This window comes from Amblyomma maculatum, chromosome 2, assembly GCF_055883805.1.
Source record: "Amblyomma maculatum isolate TAMU_Amacu chromosome 2, ASM5588380v1, whole genome shotgun sequence".
Taxonomy (NCBI): domain Eukaryota; kingdom Metazoa; phylum Arthropoda; class Arachnida; order Ixodida; family Ixodidae; genus Amblyomma; species Amblyomma maculatum.
Window position 1 is genome coordinate 80,387,120 of NC_139345.1, and position 23,070 is coordinate 80,410,189.

A 23,070-nucleotide genomic window follows, 5' to 3' on the forward strand; every position below is an offset into this window, starting at 1 on the left:
AATATTTCAAAATAACGAACAATTTTTTACGGTTCTGCGCGATTCGTTATATCGAGATTTGACCGTATACATAATCCGAACACCTTTGGAAACTGTGCTATAAAAATAGTACGTATAGGTAAAGCGCACCCACCCGTCTAGCTGTCAAAATGAATTTCATATGAATTTTTTTTTTTTTTAACCTAGAGAGTGCTAGGAAACTTCACAAATGCTTCACAATGTGCGGTGCAAGCATGACAGGGACGTGCTTCCCTGGTCAGACCAAGTCTGTCCTATAATCAAAGCTTAGATTACATCTATGGAAAATTTGCCTGGCCCGATGCCAATTCACAATAATACCGAAGTCCTTTTATGAACGGGAGAAGCATAATAGGGGTTCCTCTGTATCTGCACCAACAGCAGCAGTGGCAAACAAAGCCACACATCGGACTCCATGAGGAGCTATGCAGGGAAGACTTATCGTTCACCACGATGCACGCATAAAGAAGGCACCAGCTTAGCACAGTGCAAGCAGCTGCTATGCGACTATGCTCAAGGGATGACGAAAATTCGATAAGCTAACAGGAAGAGATGATGAGCATAGTCAATATTTATAATCCCTGAAGCCATGCAAAGGTCAAACAACACTGAAAGCTTAAAAAAGTATTAATTTCACGACCAAAGAAAAAATTATGCACAAATAAGCCATAATACAGGAAAACCCTGATAACATGAATTTTTGGCCACATCAATGTTTAAGACTGCTATAGCGCGACTGCTGCCATGACAGAGTCCTGCAGCAAGTGATACCTTCCTCCTTGCCTCACAGCAGGATTCAGGTGTTCAAAAAGAAATTCAACAAATACTGAGCCTTTCCTTTCCTCAAAACTAATTTTCATTTCCTCTTCACATCTTCTCTGGCTACGTTTTCTTGCTCCAAAGCTACTGCAGTCATTTTCCTCCCCACCCACTTCAGAGAGCCATAAAGATGGCAAGAAGTGGAGAGGGGTTTGTTTACCGTGATGCTGACAAGAACTATAAGTTTTGTCCTAATGTAACATACCATAAAAATGCGTGTAAGGGCAGCACCCCCAATTTCCCTGAAGCGAATGGGCCGCACCCAAACTTTCCACGACCCACACGGGAATAGCCTTCAAAACAGAGTTAATAACACAGAAAAACAGAGTTAATAACACAGAGGTAATCCTAATAAGACTAGAGCGAAAGCGACGGCGACACTCCCACATAAACTCTCTCCACTCCTTGGCTAATAACGTCTGCAGCCATGGTAGTACTTCTCGCATACTGCAGCTGCGTACAGCCAGCGCCCTCTAGTTATAGGCACAGCAGACGAAATGATACGAAACTATCGCAAGTACGCTTTTATCAGCATTTATAGCACTTAAATTTTACAACTGTGGAAAAAACAAAACAAAACAAAACAAAAGTGAAAATATATTTTATGAACTTTAATGGTTTACAGATCTCCTAAGAGTTTGTGTGAGTAAAGCAAAAATAATTAAAAGGAGTACCATCATGGCGCTACAAGAGTATAGCACAACTTCCTCGCCGCACTTTACACCCCTGCTTCAAAATGCAAGCGCACAGGAGCTTCCAGATGCCGCCCACGAATGGCGCCCAAAGTCGCGGGTCATCATCGTTATATTTTCCCTCTGCTACCAGCTTCTGCATTCCATATCGGTATCGCTGGCCCTGGCCACCCCGGCTTTGCTTTGCGACTGTCAAAGGCACGTGAGCAGTGGTAGTGAGGTTCGTGTGGCCGCACGGCGTAGCTGCAGCTCTCGTGTGCTCTATGCTTTATTTTTCATGAATTGCCATCCAGCGTTGCCATTCTAGCACGACGAGCAAGCATATTGGTAGCTACAAGACAGGCTTTAAACTTAAAGTGGCCGAGCTCGGATTGGAAGACTCTACGAGAGATGACTGAAAGGTAATTAAGTGCCACACATTCACTAATTGATCTGTTTTTACTTGATTTTTTTTTTTTTATGTCGCGTGTATGGGCCACACTCCGAAAACTGGCCCTTGAATCTGAAAAAATAAAGTGCGGCCCTTACAATGCATTTATACGGTAAGCTATTATCCTTAATTAATATCCATAATGCTGATTTTGTTCACCAGGGCTCAGCCACTTTCCTGGGGCAGCAAACTATAGAAAGTATGCAAGAACGGTTGTGGTGCTTGAGGGTGCATTTTTGCATGTGTGCGCATTATCTGCCTTGCCTAGACAGCAATGCAAGCAGCAAGTGCATGGCAGGTCAACACCTAGGCATTATGTAAGGTCTCTCTTGCTATCGTATGCACGTTAGCCAACCATGGAACTTGTGTACAAGGGTAGACAGTCGGGCTAGCTGATGTGGGGTCATTTTAAAGGGGCGATGACAGGGTCGGTCGATGTATTGCTGTTTTATATTTCTATGAATAATATACAGGTCTGCGATTCTACTCGCAAAGTTTTAGTGCCTAGCGCGCGGCGCATATTACAAAAAAAAATGCGACAGAAATCGAAATCGGGAAGCTCCTCCCACCCGAGAGCGACAGCCATTTTGAAATGCTCGTGTGACGTCACAGAGGATACACGGCGGAGTGTTGTCTGCAATGCAGGCTGCAATATCAAAGGACATGTTTTTGACACAGTGGTCGTCCCTCATGCAGAAGTGCTTGATGAAGATGCTGCCGTACGAAAGCAATATAGAGTAATGAACACTTCCGAAATGCTAGCTTCATGTGGTATGAGCACATTACAATGAAAGTTCCTTAATTTAAACTTGAATAATTAAAATTTGTGGATAACTGTGCTACATAGTATGGCCACACTCCTTTGTACAGTCAAACCTCGCTAATTCGGCCCCCGTTAATTTGGAAATTCGGATAATTCGGCCTGCTCACACCCTCCCTTCAAAATAGTACACAAGTCTATGGCAGCAAACCCTCGTTAATTCGGAGCAAAATTCGATACGCACCGGCTAATTCAGACTGGAGACAGGCCGTGGCCGGTGCTGAAGTGGCTTTTTGGAGCATGCATCGCTGTTATCATCTGAAAACAGGATCCTGGCCAGAAACTACTCTATTCCGAAACCGAAAACGTACCAACGGTAGCATTTTCAGAGCACGCATCGCTACTGCCATCAGTTCTCTCGAGCACATGCGGCGCATGCTCGAGCACGAGACGACCCTCGCTCTCGCATTCTTCCCTCCGTGTGCGTGCTTGCTCAAGGCAGCCATTTCGTGATTTTCTGTGCGTGTTTCGGTTGGGGCGGTGCACGTGTGTGTGTGCGCTCGCGCGCGTTTGTGGTGTTTCGCTTTGCCGTGATGGGGACTCCTGCTAAGCGGACTAAGTATGTGACCAAAGACTTGGGGCAAAAGGTGGAAATCCTGAAGGCACTGAAAAAAGGCGCCTCCCGTGAAGAGGTGATGCGTTGATTCGACGTGAAGCGAAGCACACTAGGAACGTATGTGAAGAATGAGGTGCAGATCATGGAAGCGTTTCAGAATGAAAAGTTCCATTCGGCTCGCAAACGTATGCGAACCGCCGCCCACCCTCAGTTGGAAGATGCGGTGGATTGGCACCGCACGGGACGTGAGGCTCCCATTAAGTGGGCCGTTAATCTGCGCGCAGGCAGAAACCTATGCCCTCCGCATGAATATCGGTTCTTTCAAAGCATCGGAGGGCTGGCTTGCACGGTTTAAGGAAAGGCATGGCCTTGTGTTCAAGGCTGTGTGCGGGGAGAGAGGTGCGGTCGACGAAGTCGTCAAGGGCTGGCAGAGCGTCAACCTCCAAGAACATATCGCAGCTTATAACCCCAACGATGTGTTCAACGCGGACGAGACAGCGCTCTTTTTTAAGGCGCTGCCAGATAAGACCATTACGTTTAAGGGGGACCCTTGCACCGGCGGGAAGAGGAGTAAAGAACATGTTACCGTGCTTTTAGCGGCCAACATGACGGGCACAGAGCGCCTTCCTCTTCTCGTCATCGGTAAGGCGCTCAAACCAAGATGTTTTTATAACATCAAGCACCTGCCAGTAGACTACCACGCAAACAGGAAGGCATGGATGACTTCCGAGATATTTCGTTCGTGGCTACTAGAGCTCGACCGTCGGTTCAGCGCCAAGAAACGGAAGGTGCTGCTAGTGGTGGACAACTGCTCTGCGCACTGCAGCGTTTCTGAGCTTCAAGCGATAAAACTTGTATTTCAGCCGCCGAATACGACCGCCGTGCTACAGCCGATGGATCAAGGGATCATACAGTACGTGAAAAAAAAAAAAATACCGGAAACAAGTTTTGGAACGTATGCTGCTCTGCATGGAGCGAAAACAGCCTTACACTGTAACGCTTCTGAGCGCAATCCACATTTTGGCAAACGTGTGGTCAAACATGCCGGCAGCTGTAATAGCCAACTGCTTCAGACACTGCGGATTTGGACAACCGGAGCCGCCTGAAAGCCTGGAGGCTGCCCCGCCTGACGATGATGACTATATGGCACTCGTCGCTTTGCTTCCTGCTGAAGTACACCTCAGCGACTACATCGGCATCGATGACGGGGTTATTATAGCCGGTCAGTTGAGTGATACAGAGATCATCGCTGATGCCCTCGGTGCTACTGGCGAGGTGTCCTATGATGACCAAGACGACCTCCGCGAAGAACTTCCGGCACGGCGTACGACCAAAGAAACTGCGGACGCCCTCGCTGTATTGGAAGAATTTTGCGTTGATGCCCCGCATAACACGCTTGCGTTGGAGGGTTTGGCACATGTTCGAAAAATTGTTCTTGCCGCCCAGTTTTCGGCGAAGAAACAAACTGCAATAACAGACTTCTTCACAAAGTAAAGGTGAGGAATAAAAGCTTTTTTCTTGTGCTGTTTTTGTTGTTCATTCGATAATTCGGCATTCGGATAATTCGGACAATTTTTTTACTCCCGTGAGATCCGAATTAACAAGGTTTTACTGTAGAAGCTTGTGTAAATGATCCTTACATGGTCCTTCAGAAACCTGCTGCTGAGCCAGCTGCACACCTCTGAAGCAACAGCAAGTGTGACAGACAGGAGAGGAAGCACGCTCTTGCTTTTTGGAGAAGGCAAGGGAGCAGCAAGTCTCATTTTGGAGCAATTTATGGGTTATTTCGGAGCGCATTGGAGCACGCTGATTGCGTTAAATGCTACTAAGCGCATTTTTCTGTTCACAGCTATAGTAAGTTGTATTCAATTTGGCCTCCAATAGAACAGAAAAATGTTCAAATTAACCTAATGTTCTAGTTATTGCCGAAAACAGCTTGCATTACAGTAATTTTATCTGATGAACACCTACATAACAGCTGTCCGCATAAAAACAAGTTTTTCCCACTTTCGTAAGGCGCTTTAATTGTTTTGCGCACACGGTCGGGACGGTTGAAGGGTTGCTAGAAAATTGTAGAAGCCTCCCTACCATTTCGCAGGGCTACTCGGTGGTATTAATTGATGGCTCTGCCCTAAGCGACCCCCTCGCGTTTTGAGGATGCTTCACCGCAGGCCACAATGAGGTATTGCAGCGAACCGCGCAGTGCGGTGAAACTGTGTGACTATACAGCTGGAAGCACAATGTGGATGCATGCGCGGGACATATGTGTAAGCGTTAGAACAGCACGGCGCCATCCAAAAAACAAAGACTGTAGCGAAGCTCCAAGCAGAGTCCGATGAAACGTCAATTGTAGCCGTGGGATGGCATGAACGTAAGAGCAAATCCAAAACTATCCAACTGAGCTTTATTTCGGAAATGGCGAACTTCCTATAGTCGTCATACCTGCCACAGTGCGCACAATCTGTGGGGGAACAACTGTCCCATGCAATTCAGGTTCGGGGAGTTTGTTTCAATGATCGCTGGCGGAGCATGTCCTGCCTCAACAAGTCGCCGGCCACTGGTGCGCTTGTCGCATGCGCCACATCGAATAACATCTACCAATTTGGACGCAGGAGATCAAAAGTTCCGAATAAACGGGAGTCGAAAAAAAGAAAATTCACTTCACTTCAAAAACTGCATCAAAATTTACTCTAAATGTCATTCGCCAGAATTATTTAGGAGTGCAATGGTTGTAAATATTGTTCCTGAAAGAAAAATAGACAAATGACAACTACTGCAAACAGCAGTGTAATCTATTAGCTGCTACAGTTGAACCCCATTATAACACCAGTATTTCATAAACGCGGCTCGACTCAACGCTCCACCTCCACTCCTTGGAGCTGAGAATACAGCCGCTCCTCCACTCCAGGGCCGATTCAAATTCACGAACCCCCTCTGCATTTACTCCGACAAGTTCTCCTCGAGAATACTACCTCCTCCACTCGAAGCCGCACAAGTGGCGTATGGGGACGAGATTAAGGTGAACTGTTTGCATGTTACACTCTTCAGCAGGCAGTTTTCATGCCCAGTTTTTCATGTCAAGTCTTCTAAACAACTTTCGCAAGCGACCTCGACGTTAACAGCGTAGTGGAACTTGTTTTGTGGGCTGGATGAAAAAAGCGGCTGTGAAAAATGGCCGAAAATCCTTTTGCATCTGGCAACAGCTGCTGTTGGTGACGCAGAGCATGACGTAGGCTTAAGAAATGGTGTGAATACTTCGGTTTATTATTATTATTATTTTTTTTTTTGTGCGAAATCTACACTTTGCCTTTGCCGCTTTGCCTTTTTGTTATTGCCAGATTTTGAGATTTTTTTTCATTGCCAGACTTTGACAGTTTTTTTTTTTTAAATAAATTGCCGGGCTTTGACAGACATCAAAATATATTGCAGGAAAAAGCAGTAAAGCCACCAGAAAAAAAGTAAAAGCCACCAACTCCTACGAGCATGGTTCCTTCATAGGGCTCTGACAGCTCAGGGGTGAGCGGTGAAAACACGCGTGCTGCTTCGCAGCGCGTTGCAGCTCATGCACACTGAATTCGACTCTCCAGAAGCAAATGCCGCGTGCAGTTTCCGAACAACTTGGGAGTCCTAACTGAAAACGTGCTTGAAAAGCTATGCCCTTCGTCGGCCGCGAATATCCCCCCGCAGGACGAGCACACCAATGCGCTCCCTCAACAGCACCGCAAGTCTGACGACGTACTACGTACCCTCGGGCGACGGGGAAGCCATTGATGCGCAGGCTGCAGCACAGATGTCCCCGCACAGTCCCACCGCGCTCTGGTGCCCCCCAGCTTACTGCACGCAACACCTTGTTCCACCACAAGTTCGCCGCCGTCAGGGGAAGCGCCCAGGGTGAGCCACGGCGAATGCGCCGCTCGACTCTCGAGTCCGGCCGCGAGCGAGCTCACAGTCAAATCATGCCTCAACTCTGCACTCGGTAGGCTCCGAAAAGTTGCCCACTTATCTGGTGACGACTTGAAATGTCCCCGCGCCACACAAGCGAATTACGATATGCGACGATCAACACATCACACACGTCGGTGGCTGATCACGATTATCCAAGTTCAGCATGAGCGGCAGGGAAGGCCGGAGGCTAGCCATGGCTGCATTCGTAAAACGATACCGTGGCGGAATTCCCAGGTCGCTGTCACTATCAGCTCAGCCGATGCTTTAGAGAAAGGTTCGGTGCATCTTTGTCGCATCCGCTTTCGTGAAAAGTTTGGTATACCGGCATAACGAAGTGAACACATCGAGCGACCGATGCGATGTCTGCCATGTTTACAAGCGGAGTGGCGGTCGAGGAGCGGCCAAGGTAGCGTCGTTGCCGACTCGAGATTCTTGAGAAAACTCAAGTTTTCTCCGCCGCTGGAGGAGCGATTCCAGTGGAGGTTGATTTCTGAAACGAAAAACAGGCCTCGAGGGCCGCTTGGAGTAGAAGTTCGAGCGAAGGAGTGTTTGTGAATACTGCGGTAAGAGACATGGATGTAACAGACAATCGGGTATGAGACACCATTCACCCAAAATGGTTGGCCGCCCTATGGCTCATTAATTGTACCTCTTTTTTAATGGACGTTGGATTTAGAAGACAATTGGCTATAAAAGACTAGCCTTAAAGTTTGGTACTCAGTCTTGCTTGTAACAGACATTTTAACATTAGATGCGGCACCATCCGTCGCCAGGTTCAGTAGCAGCTACAGTGAAAACAAAAGAAGAGAGACGTACCTGTGCCGTCATTAATTATAACTTCAGAAAACAGAGCAGGTTAATCGGCTATGAAATGACTAAAAGAAGCCCCTGCAGTGGGAATGCAGGATTGCCACGAAGAGCACAAGTGCGACTGCATATGCAAGCATCTAAGCAAGCATACCGGGAGTGCGCGTTGGGTTCTTATTAATGGAGCCTCCTCTCGTGAAATACCGTAGTTGCTGTGTCCACTAGTCTCAAGAGTATAACGGAAATTGTCTATTACGTTTCATTTCAGTATAAACGACAAATCTATTTGGTAAATGCAAAGGTGCTCAGCTGGTGCCGCTGAGATAAACGAGTCTTTGTGCCTAGAAAGCGAGACATAGACAAGCCAAGACTAAAACAAATGACATAAAAGCAGAAGTGGTTCTGCTTTGGCGAGGACAAATAAACTGCTGTTTGCTATTCAATCAGCTTCAACTCCACTCAGAAATGCCCAGTTTGCTTATCATTTATTTTTCGTCCGAGTAGCGACATTCACAGACTTGTTACAGTCGCTGTTACCCTTTGCCAAACAAGTATAAATTTCTGAGATATTTCTGCTGATGTTTTATAGTTTCGGCCGCCCCTAGCACCTCGATAGTAAGCTGGTTACTTTTACGACTTCGTGGCACTTTTTTTACTTTGCGAATCGCTAGCTGTGGTGCCACATCACATCACGATTTGCAATCGCTACAAACATATACAGCTTTGGCACATCGGCCATGAGGCTCTTGGCCTCATTTTCAAGCTGGGAGAGGCTGTGTTGAACAACAAAAATGCAGCCATGAAGCAGACCAAGGTTTACAACTATTTCAGCAGTAAATAAATGTAAGACAGTTGCGAGGTGTGGTTAGTGTCATAGTCGACCAAGCAAATGCAATATGTAAATGAAAGCTATAATAATGTTTTTTGCAACATGATGTACTCTTCTTTTTTGCGTATTTTAGCCATAGGATGTTTGAGCCGAAATAAGGTCTGGTGAGAAAATGTAAACGTGGTACCTTGCTTATAAGGGACCTCTCATTTAAGAGAAAAAACTGCTCCCCAGTGCACATCACTTATAAAGGGGGTTCAACTGTATTACTTTCAATTCAGAAAGGCTCGTGCCATCAGCCTTTTGTGAAAGCCGCACCGATAATAGCTTTATGACGGACACCACAAGAAAGCCAAACCATCGCGAATGTAAATGGGGCTGCATGCTTTTGTAGCGAGCGCCCAGTGTTTCACAACTGACGTTAATACTCGAGTAAATTTGGCGTTCTATACTTGCGATGGTCAATTACCGCGTAAATGGCTGTTTAAGCGCACCACGGCGCAACAGGTCAGATTGGCAGAAAATGGTGCAATTCGTACAGCACTTCCACCCCTGCAAAGAACGGGTAGGTTGGTTTTCGAAGATAGGGCCACAACTTTGTTTCAGCTTCGCTTCAATGAGATTGGTGTAAGCCCATGGTGACTGCGGCTATTGGCAATTAAACAAACCAAGATGCTTGCAGTTTTGAACGCAGACTGGTGCCGTGGACATTTCCCTCGTTTCTATCCCTGTGGTTTTTCCACTAAGCCTAAACTGCGCACTCGTCAGGTGCCATTTGCAGGCTGTGTGGTGCAGCCTCCTCACATGCGATGCAGTTGCTAAGAGGAAACCATCGCTATACCTCATTATTCCATGAAGGTTGCAGGGATGAAAATGTGAACAAAAAGTAGTCATTGTCATGTTTTCTGCCATGCCAAAACTCCCTCTCCCCAGCAAAGGTGCAGGTTACAGCAGGTGGTGATAAGGTTAGACATGCTCATCGGCTTTTGCCATGCTGTTAGCATCACAGTGCTATGATAAACTAATAGTTCAGAAGTTGGATGTTATGCGACACACAATTTGTGGCCAACAGCTCATTCATGGTCCACTGTATGAACCCAGCTTCAGCGAGCAAGCCACAGAAGCAAACCTTGGTGTGAAAGCTGTGACACTGCGCTTGTGTGGCAGGCTTCTGAAGATCCTTTTCTACAATCACGTAATCTATGTTCCATTCCGTTTCTGCTTGAAAAGCAAAAGCTGACACTGTGTTGGAAGCTTATGCACATCCCTAATGGGGACTGATGCGGAACGTGCCTAAACATACACAAGTTATACGATGCCGGCGCGTGAACGCAGGATAAGAGTGCTCACCATCGAGGCCATAAGGGCGTCCACCCAGTGAGGGCCCCCCATCATCCCGGGAGATGTCCTGGCTGGCTGGAGCCGAGTGCACGCTATTGCCGCCCCCTCCCATTCCAATCAAGTTCATGGGGAGGCCCGAAGAGGGCAGGGGCCCCGATGAGGCCGCCATGTCCTGCTCCAGCCTCAGCTGCCGCCTGCGGCGCTTCGACCACATCTCATGGCAATCCTGCCAGTGTGGGAGGCTGCAAGAGAACAAGCATGTGTTTGGGCAGGTGCCAAATGTAATACCACACACACACACACACACACACACACGCACGCACGCGCGCGCACACACACACACACACACACACACACAATGTGGAAGTCCCTAGCAACGTCACATAAGTGACCGCATTCAAGGGTTTCCGCAGCCAGGCAACCGCTGAGGGAATACGAGAGCAGCAGATATACCATTTACTCTCTGTCTCATATCACACCTCCAGGATGAGTCCACCTTCTATCAATATTCCATTCCTGCAGCTCTCAAAACGTGCTTACGGACGAAAGTCCCTAGGACACATGAATGGCAACCAAAGCACACAGCTTTCCGATCAGCCAGTAGTTCTAGGCCATACCGTGGACGTGGACCTAGTTTTTCTCACACCTGTTAGAGCGATCAGGCAATTTCTAGTTCACATTGCTCTTATAGGCTAAATTCACCAAATTCGTGGCTTTAATCCCCAATAGTAAGTGAGGTGAAATGAAGAAGAGGTGGGGGTCGCGATACGCAAACACACTTACACACCAATGCGCGCGCTCACACACACACACTTTTTAATGGTGTGTCCCCAACGAACCTTTTAAGCATGCGATTACATGCCGTCGGTAACTGTCCCCAAAAGTACAAGATAAGAAGGACGAGAAAGAAATATGATCGACACTGGCAAAGTCTTAGGTAAACAGTTTCTGCCTTCCCTCAAGATGCGTATGTGAAATCAACAGCTGTTACTTCAGCAGTTTGCTACCATGAATACGTACAGGCAGAGTTAAATAATCCCTCACAATACTATATCCCACAGAGGTTGTTACGGCTACATAAAGCTAATTAACTGAACAGTCAATGCCGTTTCGTTCTGGAAGGTAGCCTAGGAACAATACCCACACTATGCCGGTGTAAGGAAATCTCCGCAATTACTCCAAAGGCCGAATTTGAATATTTTCAGACCAGAGTGCCCTGCATAAAATCTGATTCAAGGTGGGGTGTTGACTAAGTAAGCTCTAACAACTTCTGAAATAACGTATGGATTGTGCCAGTATGATTTTCTGAAGGCTTTACTGGTGCTGATATTGAGAGTCGTTATGAGAACCATTCACTCACTGCGTACGCTGACTGAACCGACAGCAAAAACAAACGTGTTGATTATATTGCTATGACGTGGTATAATTACATTATCTTGAAAGTCGTTTACTTAACTGCACTGTGCATACACTAAAATTTAATATGGCCGCCAAGGTTTAAAGCTTCATGCCAAGGTCTCGAGGTAAATTGTATTCCTATTCCTAGATCTCTATTCTCGTCCTAAAGTGAGCATAAGAGACAACGATTTCGCACTAGAAAACCAATCCCAGTCTGCATTCTTCTGGACGCTGTCATAACCCATCTAATACCCTCTTTACACGGGCAGAGTTAACCACGGTTAGCGTAACTGCGGTTACGCGAAACCGTAGTTAGCCCGTTTACACGGCAGACCAAACCACAGTTACACCCCTAACCGTGGTTATCGCAAACCGAGTTTGGCGACCTCGGTTTGCGTTGTTAACCGAGGTTATGGCGGCGTCTCTTGACGGAGGCTGCTAGTCGGCAGCCGAGTGCGCAAAGCGTACGAGCGTGTCTGCTTCAACAGTGTGTACTCCTTTGCCCGAATTGAATAGGCGGTGTCTACTGTGCCACCCGGCGTCTTTGGTTACTGCCTACAGCCAAGCGTCTGCGTACTGAAGCCCCGTCCTGTGTCTGCAGTATCGTTTGCGCGTCTCAATTGGTTCTGAGCGCGGAACGTCAAAAAATGCGCGGTGTTAGCTTTATCATGAAAGTGCACGAGTTCGCAACGCTTGCAGCGCGGGATGCTGCTAGCAGGCTGATGTACGTTACACTTACCGCGGCGGTCAAGCGTGCGAGCGCGGCGAACGACGGCGGGGTGTGTAACCCCCTAGTCGTCGATAGGCCTAAATTATTCTCTTCGGCCGCGGCGGTCGGCGCTTTGGAACTGATCAACGCTGTCGAAATGGTGTACTCATAAAATTTCCTTATTGTGAATCCTATTCTGCCGCCGTAAAATAGCGATATGATTAAGCAGAGCGGTGAGCCGAAATGCACCGGCGGCAGCTGGCTTGAGCAGAAACTTGATAGTATCGCGGTTATCGGTCTTGCCAGCAATTTGTTGCTGGTCAGTGATCCTCAAGAGTGTTTCAATTCTGATATTCGGCTCAGTACTCCAGATGCCAATAAATTTAGCGCGCTTTATTTCTGACGTTGGCGCTAGCGAGCCGCCGTGTCGTTCGCGTACGGTCTGCGGGAGGCGGGGCCAACGCGGCGGTGTTTACGGTGGTCGAGGAGGTGCTGCCATCGTGCGGGGAATGACCGCGCTGTAGACTCCTTGTCGGACGGCACTCCGGAAACTACGTTATAAATAAGTTATTTGTAAATGCTGCTTCGTTCCGCAGATCACCGCGTCGCTTCGGTTGTACTTTATGGGCAATGGCGGCCGTAACCGAGAACGGTGGCGAGCTGTGTAAGCACAGCTAACCGCGATTGGCGGTTAACCGTAGTTAAGTTCGGTAACCTCGGTTAAGCGTAACCGTGGTTAAGCCGGCCGTGTAAAGAGGGTATAAGCCAATCATTTCCACTCCTTCAAAGGAAGACTGAACAGACTTTAGAACTTAACCTTAATGGGCCGAATGCGTGAAGCTTGTGTAGAAGATGCATGAAAATTTCGTTGCGCCAGCAGTTGAAATGGTGACGTAATCGTCAATAAGAGCCACAATAGAGTTCAGATTCTCTGCATGGCACAGCGACAGGTGTAGTGCTGTACGAAAGCGTCGCCTGAATGGCAGTAGGTATACGATGTAGAAAAGCTTGGTCAGAAGAAAAATTCCAAGAAAAGTAAACCCTACAGAACCTTGGTCTGCAGCATTTGACGGGACAGAGATATTTGTGGGCAAAAGCAGTGAAGTTGAGGCAAAGCCTGTAAATTGTTGTGGCTTTAATCGATGATTGCAGAAGAGTTCTAAATGCCAGCACAGTAAAACATGGTGTGCTTTACCTATAACCTCTAGTCGAACCCGGATATATCGAACTCGAAGGGGATCGTGAAATAGTTTGACAATTCGATACACAGAAATCGGCTTGTGATGGCACTTACGAAAAAACGATACCGTATTTGTTGCGTAATCAACCCACTCGCATAATGAACCCACCCTCCACTTTTGCACCCGAGAATTTGAAAAAAAAAAAAAAAAAAAAAAAAAAAAAAAAAACGTTAAGGCCAGCTTGCTCACATGCAAGCGACTGAGCGATCTCAGCGACGAGCGGCAGCGACAGAGCGAAAATTTTTAAACTTGTTGGAACTGCGTCCCTCTCGCCGCTCGAGCCACCGCGGCAGCTCAAAACAAGGTTTCTGTGTCGCCGCGGCAGCAGAAATCGCGAGCATTTTCACTTGCATGTCGATGGCGCGCGTCAGTCTGTTTCGGTTGTTTCATCCACAGCTCATTGGCAGCGTGCCAAGATGCTGCGCAGCGATAACGTTGGGGCGTGTTTATCTTTTGCTAACTCCTACTGTGGCGGGGAGCGAACTTGGCAGAGTGCCCGTGATGGCTTGATTGCACAAGCCTGGTTCGATTTATCACGCAGCACTTGGGGCGGGCGTCACGATAGCAGCAGCTGACCGCGTGCTTTCGCTGATTCGTACATGCAAGGATAAAGGATAATAAATAAATAACTAAATAAAATAAACATCCCCGCAAAAAAAAAAAAAAAAAATAAAAAAAAAATAAATCCTGCCGCTTCTTAACGTCCGCAGCCGCCATATCTTACGCTACGCCGCGCATACAGCACAACGATAAGAAAGAATGACTCTCGAAAAAAAAAAAAAAAAAAAAACCCAGAGAGAGTTGCCGCTTCTTAACATCTGCAGGCGACATAGCCACGTCCGCCGCTGCACGCAGAGGGTTCGCAACACACGCTGGAGAAAGCGTCCTACGTCTGTCTGAAAACGGGCTGAGCTGGCTTGGCGCATGCGTTGCGCGTGCTGAAGGAGAGAGATAGCTCGGCAAAAGAATGGTCACACCCACGCACATGGCTTGCAAACGTCATGTGTTGGCGCGCAGGAAACGACAACTGCAGATGCGCGCGCCTTTGGAGAATGGGCGCGGCGCTGCCCAGACCAGCCGTCACCGAACTGTCCCCTTTCATTCCTTCCGCGCGTGGCTTGAAAACGTCACGCGGCAAACGGCCAAGGGTGATGCGATCGTCTTTGGGGAAAGCACACTTTCCAGTGCGTGGTGCGGAGTTCGATATATTGAACGACCGGTGAAATTGAGTTCGATATATGACGCGGCTTTCCTATACTTTTACATGAGATTTTCAAGGGGACATTTCGCGAGTTCGATATAACCGGGTTTGACTGTATTTACAACCCTGACACTAATCTACTGCTTCAAAGAACAATTCAGCTTTCCATTACTCAATCAATCTACATTAAATAGGAGGAAATAAAGTCACAATACGGGCCTGGACAAACTTTCAGAAGCACCTACAGTGATGGTACTTGAAGACTGTCAATGGCGAAGGTGCACAGACAGCACGAGGCAAAAGGCAGATCCAGACTGTCAATGTAGCCTGAAGAGGAGATAACACATGAAGGGTGGACCAAGAAAGAGAGGACACTCACTCGGGCGGTGTCATGCGCTCGGGCCGGACCTGTGCGAGCCAGGGCGAGCGAAGGGCAGCCTCGGCCGTGATGCGACGATCGGGGTCCAGCTCGAGCATCTGGTCCAGCAGGTCGAGGGCTGGGCTTGGCAGGAAGGCAAACTCTTCGCGTAGCCGCCGCCGATGCTGCTTCTTGGGCCGGAAGGTGGCCCAGTGGGGCAGTTGTATCACACGAGGCCACACCGCCGGGCAGGGCGTGCCACACACCCTGCTGATGGCCTCCAGTTGCGCCATCTCCTGGTTCGCCTGGAACACTGGCTTGCGCGTGAACAGCTCCCCCAAGATGCATCTGCAGCAAGCATGATCTTTGCTCAGATGCGCAGCACCGCATTTATCCACACTGACTGCATGAAATTGAACTGTGCCCCAATGTGTCTCAGTGCTGACACGAGCCTCATTCAGAAGACGTTTTGCGTGGCCCCCAGAAAGCACTGTTACACTCACTTCAGATGAAAGCATTGATACTAGTGCAGTGCTTCATGCTTGTATGCAGTTTACACAAGCTCTGAGTAGAAGCTTCAGTAACACCACAACATTGTTCAAGGCCAATTGCAAAAGCCATTCTGTGCTACAGAACCTCTCCATGAGGCCAAGAAGACTCTCTGACAAAGTCTCTCACAAAGCCAAAATAGTCTGCTTTATTACTAGACTTTGTTACTCTTGCTTCCCACGTACTGGATGCAGCTATTATGCAAAAGGAAAGTACCAACATACTTCAGCATATGTTAGACCAATATGTGCACACCACACAGATATTATTTCAACGTTATATGTAAGGAAAGGGCTGGTAATACTGCTCTAGAATGTACTGAAGATAGTACAGCGAGGAGGGCAAGTCTGTCTCCCACTAGCAATGTGTGAATGTGTGTGCTCCGTTCCCTGGGGCGCCTCTTCCTATGCCCTTCTCGGGGCACGCCGGTGACCTGCACAAGGGCCCTTACAACCCTATAACAATTCTACAAGGGTTGCTAGGAGCAGACTCATGTCACAAAAAGAATGCTTGGCACAGGATGAGTGAAAACAATAAAACAAATGCCAGGAGGTAAGAACAAAATATTAGTTTATCAACTATTGCATTGTTTTGAATTAAGCATGTTTTACGTTCCCAATAACAAGATTTCCATGCTTTTAGCCATGTCATAACATGTTCTACTAGCAGAGCATCATGAGCTCACTTTTGGAGTGAGCCGCTTGCACCACTCACCCACAGCTCCAGACGTCTATGGCAGGTCCGTACCGCTCCTCGCCCAAAAGCAGTTCTGGTGGCCTATACCAAAGGGTGATGACCTTGTTGGTGTAGGGCCGCGCTTTGTCTTCTGCGCTGTACAGGCGTGCCAGGCCAAAGTCAGCCAACTTGATCTGGCCCCTGCAGAAAGCAAACAGAGCACCAGTTACCTTTACTTATTAGCACCCTCTGAAGACGAAGTAGACAGACCATATACGATGGTGTCACTGATGGTTAGATGGTTTCTAACAAGAATCTAATTGTCATTCACAAGACAATATAGCCGAGTGAGAGAGAGAGAAATCGACCCATTAAAAATTAAACACTCATATAGAAAAATAATATCCAAGTGTGTTCTGATCAGCAGCTGTAGCTACCAGAAGGGAGCAAAAACAAAAGGAGAAAGAAAGGAGAGAGGGATACATTAACGGGAATTCAGCGTTCAATGCTTTACATAGTATGCACGCATCTCTGACAGGACAAGACAAACAGCCAAAACATGCACATATCCTTAACACAACTGGAGTAAAAGTTTGGCAACAAATGAAATGGTTGCTTTTACACTTCATAATAAAACATCAAGTTTAATTTTAAACCAGCCAAAAGACAACACAGTGCCAGAAAACAAGACAAGGCTGGCGCGATTACCAAATTGCCCAGTCATCAACCTAGTTAATTCATCAAGTTTAACTAAAAGCTTTTCACTATTTTGGCTTGACAGATTCAGAGAAGGAGCCCACTTTGATATGCTCAAGCACAACTAGTTTGGAGTTCACATCGATGGGCAGCACATTTCCACTCCCCCATCTGATGCATGTGCTTTCTGATCCTATGCCTGTACAGATAAATTTCTGGGCATTGGTCAGTGTGCCTTCAGGGAGGTTCGTCATCACTGAAGGATAACCTCTTCCCCATTCAGATTTCTTACTTGACGGTCTTCTGATAGTGGCTTCTGGTAGTGGCTTAAGCTATGCTGGGCCTTTAATTTCAAAATGCTGGCAATAAGCCCTCTATAGCTTTCTAGCGCTACTGGGAACACCTTTAGTGATTGGTACCAAAGTAGCATCAACTCCTCCTCCAATAGCAGTTCAAGTATGCTTTTGTCTAGCATAGGCACGACAGCCTCAACGGTGAAGTACATGCTTGTTTTCACAGCAGAACCATCAGAACAACTCGTGCAGTTCTTTGCACCCAGACAAGTTTCCTAACGGCTCTTGGTAGCCGAGAGAGAGTGCTATGTCACATGCACAGAGCATTTCTTTGGCAATAGATTCCTGCCAATCAGTTCATTTGAAATTTAGCCATAAACAGACATTTATTAGGCACCATACCCTTCTAGTTCGTTAAAAATTATTAGGCTCAGCGAGAGATACCGCTGCCACTGGTGTTTGCCATCATGTTTACTAGGGCGCACGCCAACTCGCAACATGCCATCACCATGCTGTGCTCCTCACAGTCGTCATCGAATCCCATGTTTTGTAGGCAATAACTGACCCACCAAGCAGCAAAACAGTGTTTCACTAAATTTGATGGCAAAAATATCAAGGCAGCCCATTTGGAGCAAAATTGTATTTTGGAGCAGGAAAAGGAGTTTAGAGCAAATGCAGCACTTCCACCCCTGCTAAGCATGCTGACCTCATAGTTGCAGATGTAATCAACGGCATGCAAGTGCATAAGCAGCTGACTCATTTTTCTGTGGGCACCGATGATGCCATCATTGTTTCAAAGCCCCAATTTTCTTCGGAAGACACCTCACTACCTGTTAAGATTTTTGATGAAATAAATTTATTCTTAAAACTTGCTGACGAAGCAAAATGGATTGGAGCAGCAGAACACAAATACAGTCAAACACACTTATAACAATACCAGTTTTAACAATAGATACAACAATGGGCAGCTGCTGCACCGTCAAGTTTGCCATGTGTTCTATGGCAAAATAAACAGCTTATTACAATGGTGTCATATTATATTATTGGTTATAACCATCAAATATGATCACTAAGTCGACAAAAATGCAGAAACGCGGCGACCACAAAAGTGCGAGCGTATGCGGAGACACACACAAAGCCAATGCCGCGACAAAAAAAAAAAAAAAAAAAAAAAAAAAAATCGGGACAGAGCGCGTCGAGCCAACGCGTTGGTTAGGTGCGCCGGGGAAGCTCGCATGCCGCGGAGACGTGAGGGAGGACGGAGCGCTTCCTCACGCGGAGAAGAAGGGAAGGCGTAAGGCGCTTCTAGGCACGGCTGTTCTTAGGGAGAGCTTTGAGCACTCCCCCTCGAGGCCGCCCGTGGCTTAGGGTACTCGCGTCTTCTCTGCCTCTGCACGGTAGAGCAGTCCATTCTGAGGGTGCGCTGACTGTGATGCACTGCACTATACTCCTCTATTTGCTTTGTTCAGGCCTCTGCTTCGCGGCTACACATTTTTACGACAGGTGTGCAGCAGCGTTCGTGCACGTCTTTCTAGCGTGGTTCTCCTAGTGCGCCATCATCGTTGCCACGACCTTGCTGGAGTGAATGGCAATACCGCTAGTGACGCGACGGGACTTGAGGAATTTTTACATGCCGACTATACAGTCACAACAGATGAAAAGCCGACAGACGAGGCCATCACCGCAGCAGTCAATGGCGCGGAGGACGGTGACAGAAACAACAACAAACCAGAACCTCTGAAGGTTGTGTCTCACTAGGAGGACTTGAGAAAGACTCCCTGTGAGACTTTGTTTCTGCTAAGAACCTTCCACTGCACTATGTCCAGCAGTTGGATGCACTGCAGAAAAATGTCGGCCAGATTGCCGTGAAACAGATGATGCTTACAAATTATGGGTTTCTTCCCACTATGAAATAAAAATTGTAAACTACCTTATCCTCATTAAATCTGTAGTCCTAACCTGGTTATAACGATTATTTGTTATAACAATATTATTTCCATGGCACTTCAATGTTGATATAAGTGGGTTTGACAGCAAGTACTACTACCCCTTGCATTGTTACTTTTGACAGTTGAGCTAGAACTTTCGCAATCGCAATTGCACAACATAAAAAATTCAGGGGTTTAACTTTGAAGAGCCTTACATAGGCTATTTTACTCTTGATAACCCCCAGGTAAAGGCCACCCATTTGCTCCCAAAAGAACACAGTCCTAAGTTTGAACCACGGTCAGTTTTTAACCGGTTTTTAAACAAATGGCAACTCTTAACACTGTCTAGTTCTGTTTGCTGAACCTTTTCCACTTATATATCCTTTTCTGATAATCTAATAAATGCAGAAGCCCATTTTTTTTTTTTTAATCAGGCTAGAAACGAATGAAGTTCTGCAACCATGAGTAACATTATGTGCTTAAGGACACTGAGGAGAAAAGTTGGCTTTTACCAACATAATACCAGCTCCTAATAAAAAAAACAAACTGCTGTAAGGTTTGTCATTCTTGACTCGCAACAGGTGCCAGGCACTGCGGGTTTGAGACAATAGCTAGACAAAACCAAATGAGACCTGCTATCGGTACAGGTGCTCCTGCATCAAACCACAAATAACTGTTACACAAATACGCAACAGCGCCCGTAGTACTAGAAATGAAATTCAACAGGATAGTTAAGCGGGCGAGTTGGTGATACATCATCCAAAAAACAGCGCGAACAAACGGGGACGAAAGGAAGAAACCGCAGGAACAAGCGCTGACAGCAACCAACGAGAGCAGCGCTTGTTCCTGTGGTTTCTTTCTTTCGTCCCCGTTTGTTCGCGCTGTTTTTTGGATAATGTAAAATTGCCTTGTTGCTTAACTAATTTTTTTCTTGCCCACCAGCTTCTACATTGTGATGCGAGATATTCCCTCACCGTTCCAGTTTCTGCACTGCAGGGTGTTGGAGTTTTTGAAAGTATCGAATATTTCCACAGAAAAACTAAGATGTGGCAACAGAACATTCATATGAAAATCTCCATTCCACATGTTAAACTACTTTGCAGCGCCATTGCAATGTGGCAGTGCCAATTTCCCCAAAATAGCTAATAATGCCACGAAGTAGTCAGCACTTCAACGGTGATGGCCTTTGCTGGCCATCACCGCCTGACTTTTTTCCTTAGTTCTCCACATGATAAAACCGCACCATAAGTGCAACAGCACACAATGGCCACATACCAATGTGATCAAAAAGAGAGCAGTTGGATGACAATAGAAATCAGAAGTGGGAAAAGAAAAAAAAGAAAAATGTAGCGAGAGGAATTTTGGCTCTGCGAAACACAGTATCGTATAAAAGCACATGCTGACGAACAAAATTCACGATGGCCTACTTTGTTTGCCATGCTAACACATTTACCCACAGCTGACATAACCTGAAGACACTCTCCCTCAAGTCATCATTATTCTTTAATGAATAACTAAGGTCGTGCATGATTCCTTCCCGTACAGCGCTTTATTATTTCCACTTACCCTATGCAGCAACTTCAGGGGTATGTCCGGCTTCAGAACGCACTTAATGGGGTATTTAAGAAATACAGTAAAATCTCGGTGATACGAATCCGGTAGATACGAATTCGCGAAATTCCCCGGCCAGAGTGCATTGTGTACAATATGCAATATTTCGGACTCTCTCCCACGCCAATATGGATGATACGAAAGCGTGCCCGCACATCGTTTACTTCGCGATCGCTAGCCGCACTGTATGTACGCATCACGAGCAGTTCACGGTGACGCGTGGTCCATGCCTTGCCGACGTCGCGATTTCTGTCGGGCTCATGCCGCGAAAAGCTGTCAGCGGCGCGTGGCCTATAAACCACAGACGTTGCAACCGCCATAGCTGGCGGCAGCGGGTGCGCAGGGACCGGACATCGCTGGCTCCGCGATTGCGATCTGAGAGCAGTTTGCAGCGCCGCGCGGCCCACATGTTGTCACCTTCAGTCATGCTGTACGCGCCGCGAGAAGTACGCGGAGGCAAGTGGACCGCACATCGCAGGCATCGCGATCATTTTGCACACCGCGAAAAGCTCGCAGTGGTGCGTGGCTGCGAGTAGTAGTCGGCGATGCACGGGCCGCACATCGTAGACTTCGCGACCGTTAGTCGCGCTGTGCGCAACGCGAGCAGTCTGCGGCGTCGCGTGGCTGGTACGTCGCCATTTCTTGTCGTGCTGCACGCGCCGTGAGAAATCCGCAGACACGCGGCCCGCACGTCGCTGACGTCACGATTGCATGTCGCGCTGTGTGCGCAGCGAGTGGCGAGCTGTGGCCGCGCAACCGTAATAAACCTTCTCGGACGTAAACAGATATGTGCGACTGCCTTTCCCATGCTTCTGCATATTTATTTTTTCGTTTCGATGATATGAATGTTCAGATGATACGAATTTTTTCGCGACCCCATGAGATTAGTATCACCGAGGTTTTACTGTAGACTGCTTCTGACATGACCTAACACAATTTGGGCCAGTTCTGCAATGCATTTGCTAAATGTTATTAGGCGGCAACCTCTGCATACGCTCTGTGAGAAAAGAATATGTACTTTTATGGGCTGTACTCATGCCTTGAGTCCAGAGTGGGGGTTACTCCCATGTGCACATAACGCGAGATTTTAAATACACGCTGCCTTTACAGTGGCTTTTTATACTTTCACTATCTATTCTAGGACGTAACAACTGTAACCTGAGCCAGAACAAGACCTTCCCAGCCCCGATTATGGGTATAAACTGGCTGAAGTAAGCCTGCGCCCTCGCTCGACTCTGAAGGTGCGAAATCTCACTCCACACTTGCTGTCCGCTTGAAAGAGAGCAAGAACAGAGGCTTACATCAGCCTGTTGACACTTGTACGCAGCAAACAAGGGCCGAAGCTGGAGAGCACAGCACCGCAAGTTAGCCTCGATCTTGCTCTGGCAGCCAACGCAGCTGCTTGGTTACTTTTGGAAAAGGCAGTATTTGGTGGTTATTCATGAAGGAACGACATTATAGGCACACTGTGAAATCAAAAAAGCGGCTTCGATAACATAGTTATATCTGTTTCTATACATTTTAATCCTAATTTAAACCCAAATTTTACGTTATGTCTGCGAGTGGCCCCCACTTTTAAACAGGAAGTTGGTTACACTCAAAGAATCCGCTTCACACAACATTCCTCTTTGCTTCACTATTCACTGTTTTTGTAAGCAAAAGCAGTTACATGCAAACCATGCTGGAATTAGCACCAAACTGGACTAGTAGCGAGGCCACATGCGGTCCAATGTCGAACCTGTTGTTCATGAGGATGTTGGAGCACTTGATATCTCGGTGCAGGAAGTTTCGGCGGTGGCAATAGCTGAGTCCATCCAGGAGCTGACGCATGAAGGAGGCCACGTGGTGTTCGTTGAAGTCCACAAGACCAGACTCAAGCAGGCCCATCAGGTCGTGGTCCATGTACTCAAACACCAGGTAGAATGCCCCTGCGGCCACACAGATACCAAGGTATCCTTTGCAGCAGGTGACAAAGCCATCTGCCACATTACAGCACACAACTTCCACTCCATGGCAAACACAATGCTTGTGGACACCAGACAAGAGATCTGGCACAAATGCGATAAAGAAAGCCTATCATTTGCCTGAAATAGTGGTAACTTTGCATTGCAGCCATTCACTACCAGACTCTTGGGAAATAGAGCAACTTGTCCG

At 47.2% G+C, this 23,070-nt stretch overlaps 1 protein-coding gene across 4 annotated transcripts in view; it reads right to left on the reverse strand.

The window, feature by feature from the left end:
- Cdk12 (Cyclin-dependent kinase 12) overlaps positions 1-23,070 on the reverse strand; it is a 58,112-nt gene that overhangs the window by 18,919 nt on the left and 16,123 nt on the right. For 3 of the 4 annotated variants that reach the window (XM_084594597.1, XM_084594595.1, XM_084594594.1), the window contains exons 5-8: positions 22,655-22,871; positions 16,428-16,589; positions 15,186-15,512; positions 10,267-10,499 (exon numbers count right to left, since the gene is read on the reverse strand). In XM_084594597.1, the coding sequence (XP_084450723.1) occupies positions 10,267-10,499; positions 15,186-15,512; positions 16,428-16,589; positions 22,655-22,871 (939 nt within the window). The remainder of the gene's footprint in view (positions 1-10,266; positions 10,500-15,185; positions 15,513-16,427; positions 16,590-22,654; positions 22,872-23,070) is intronic. The other variant, XM_084594596.1, reaches the window with a different exon arrangement.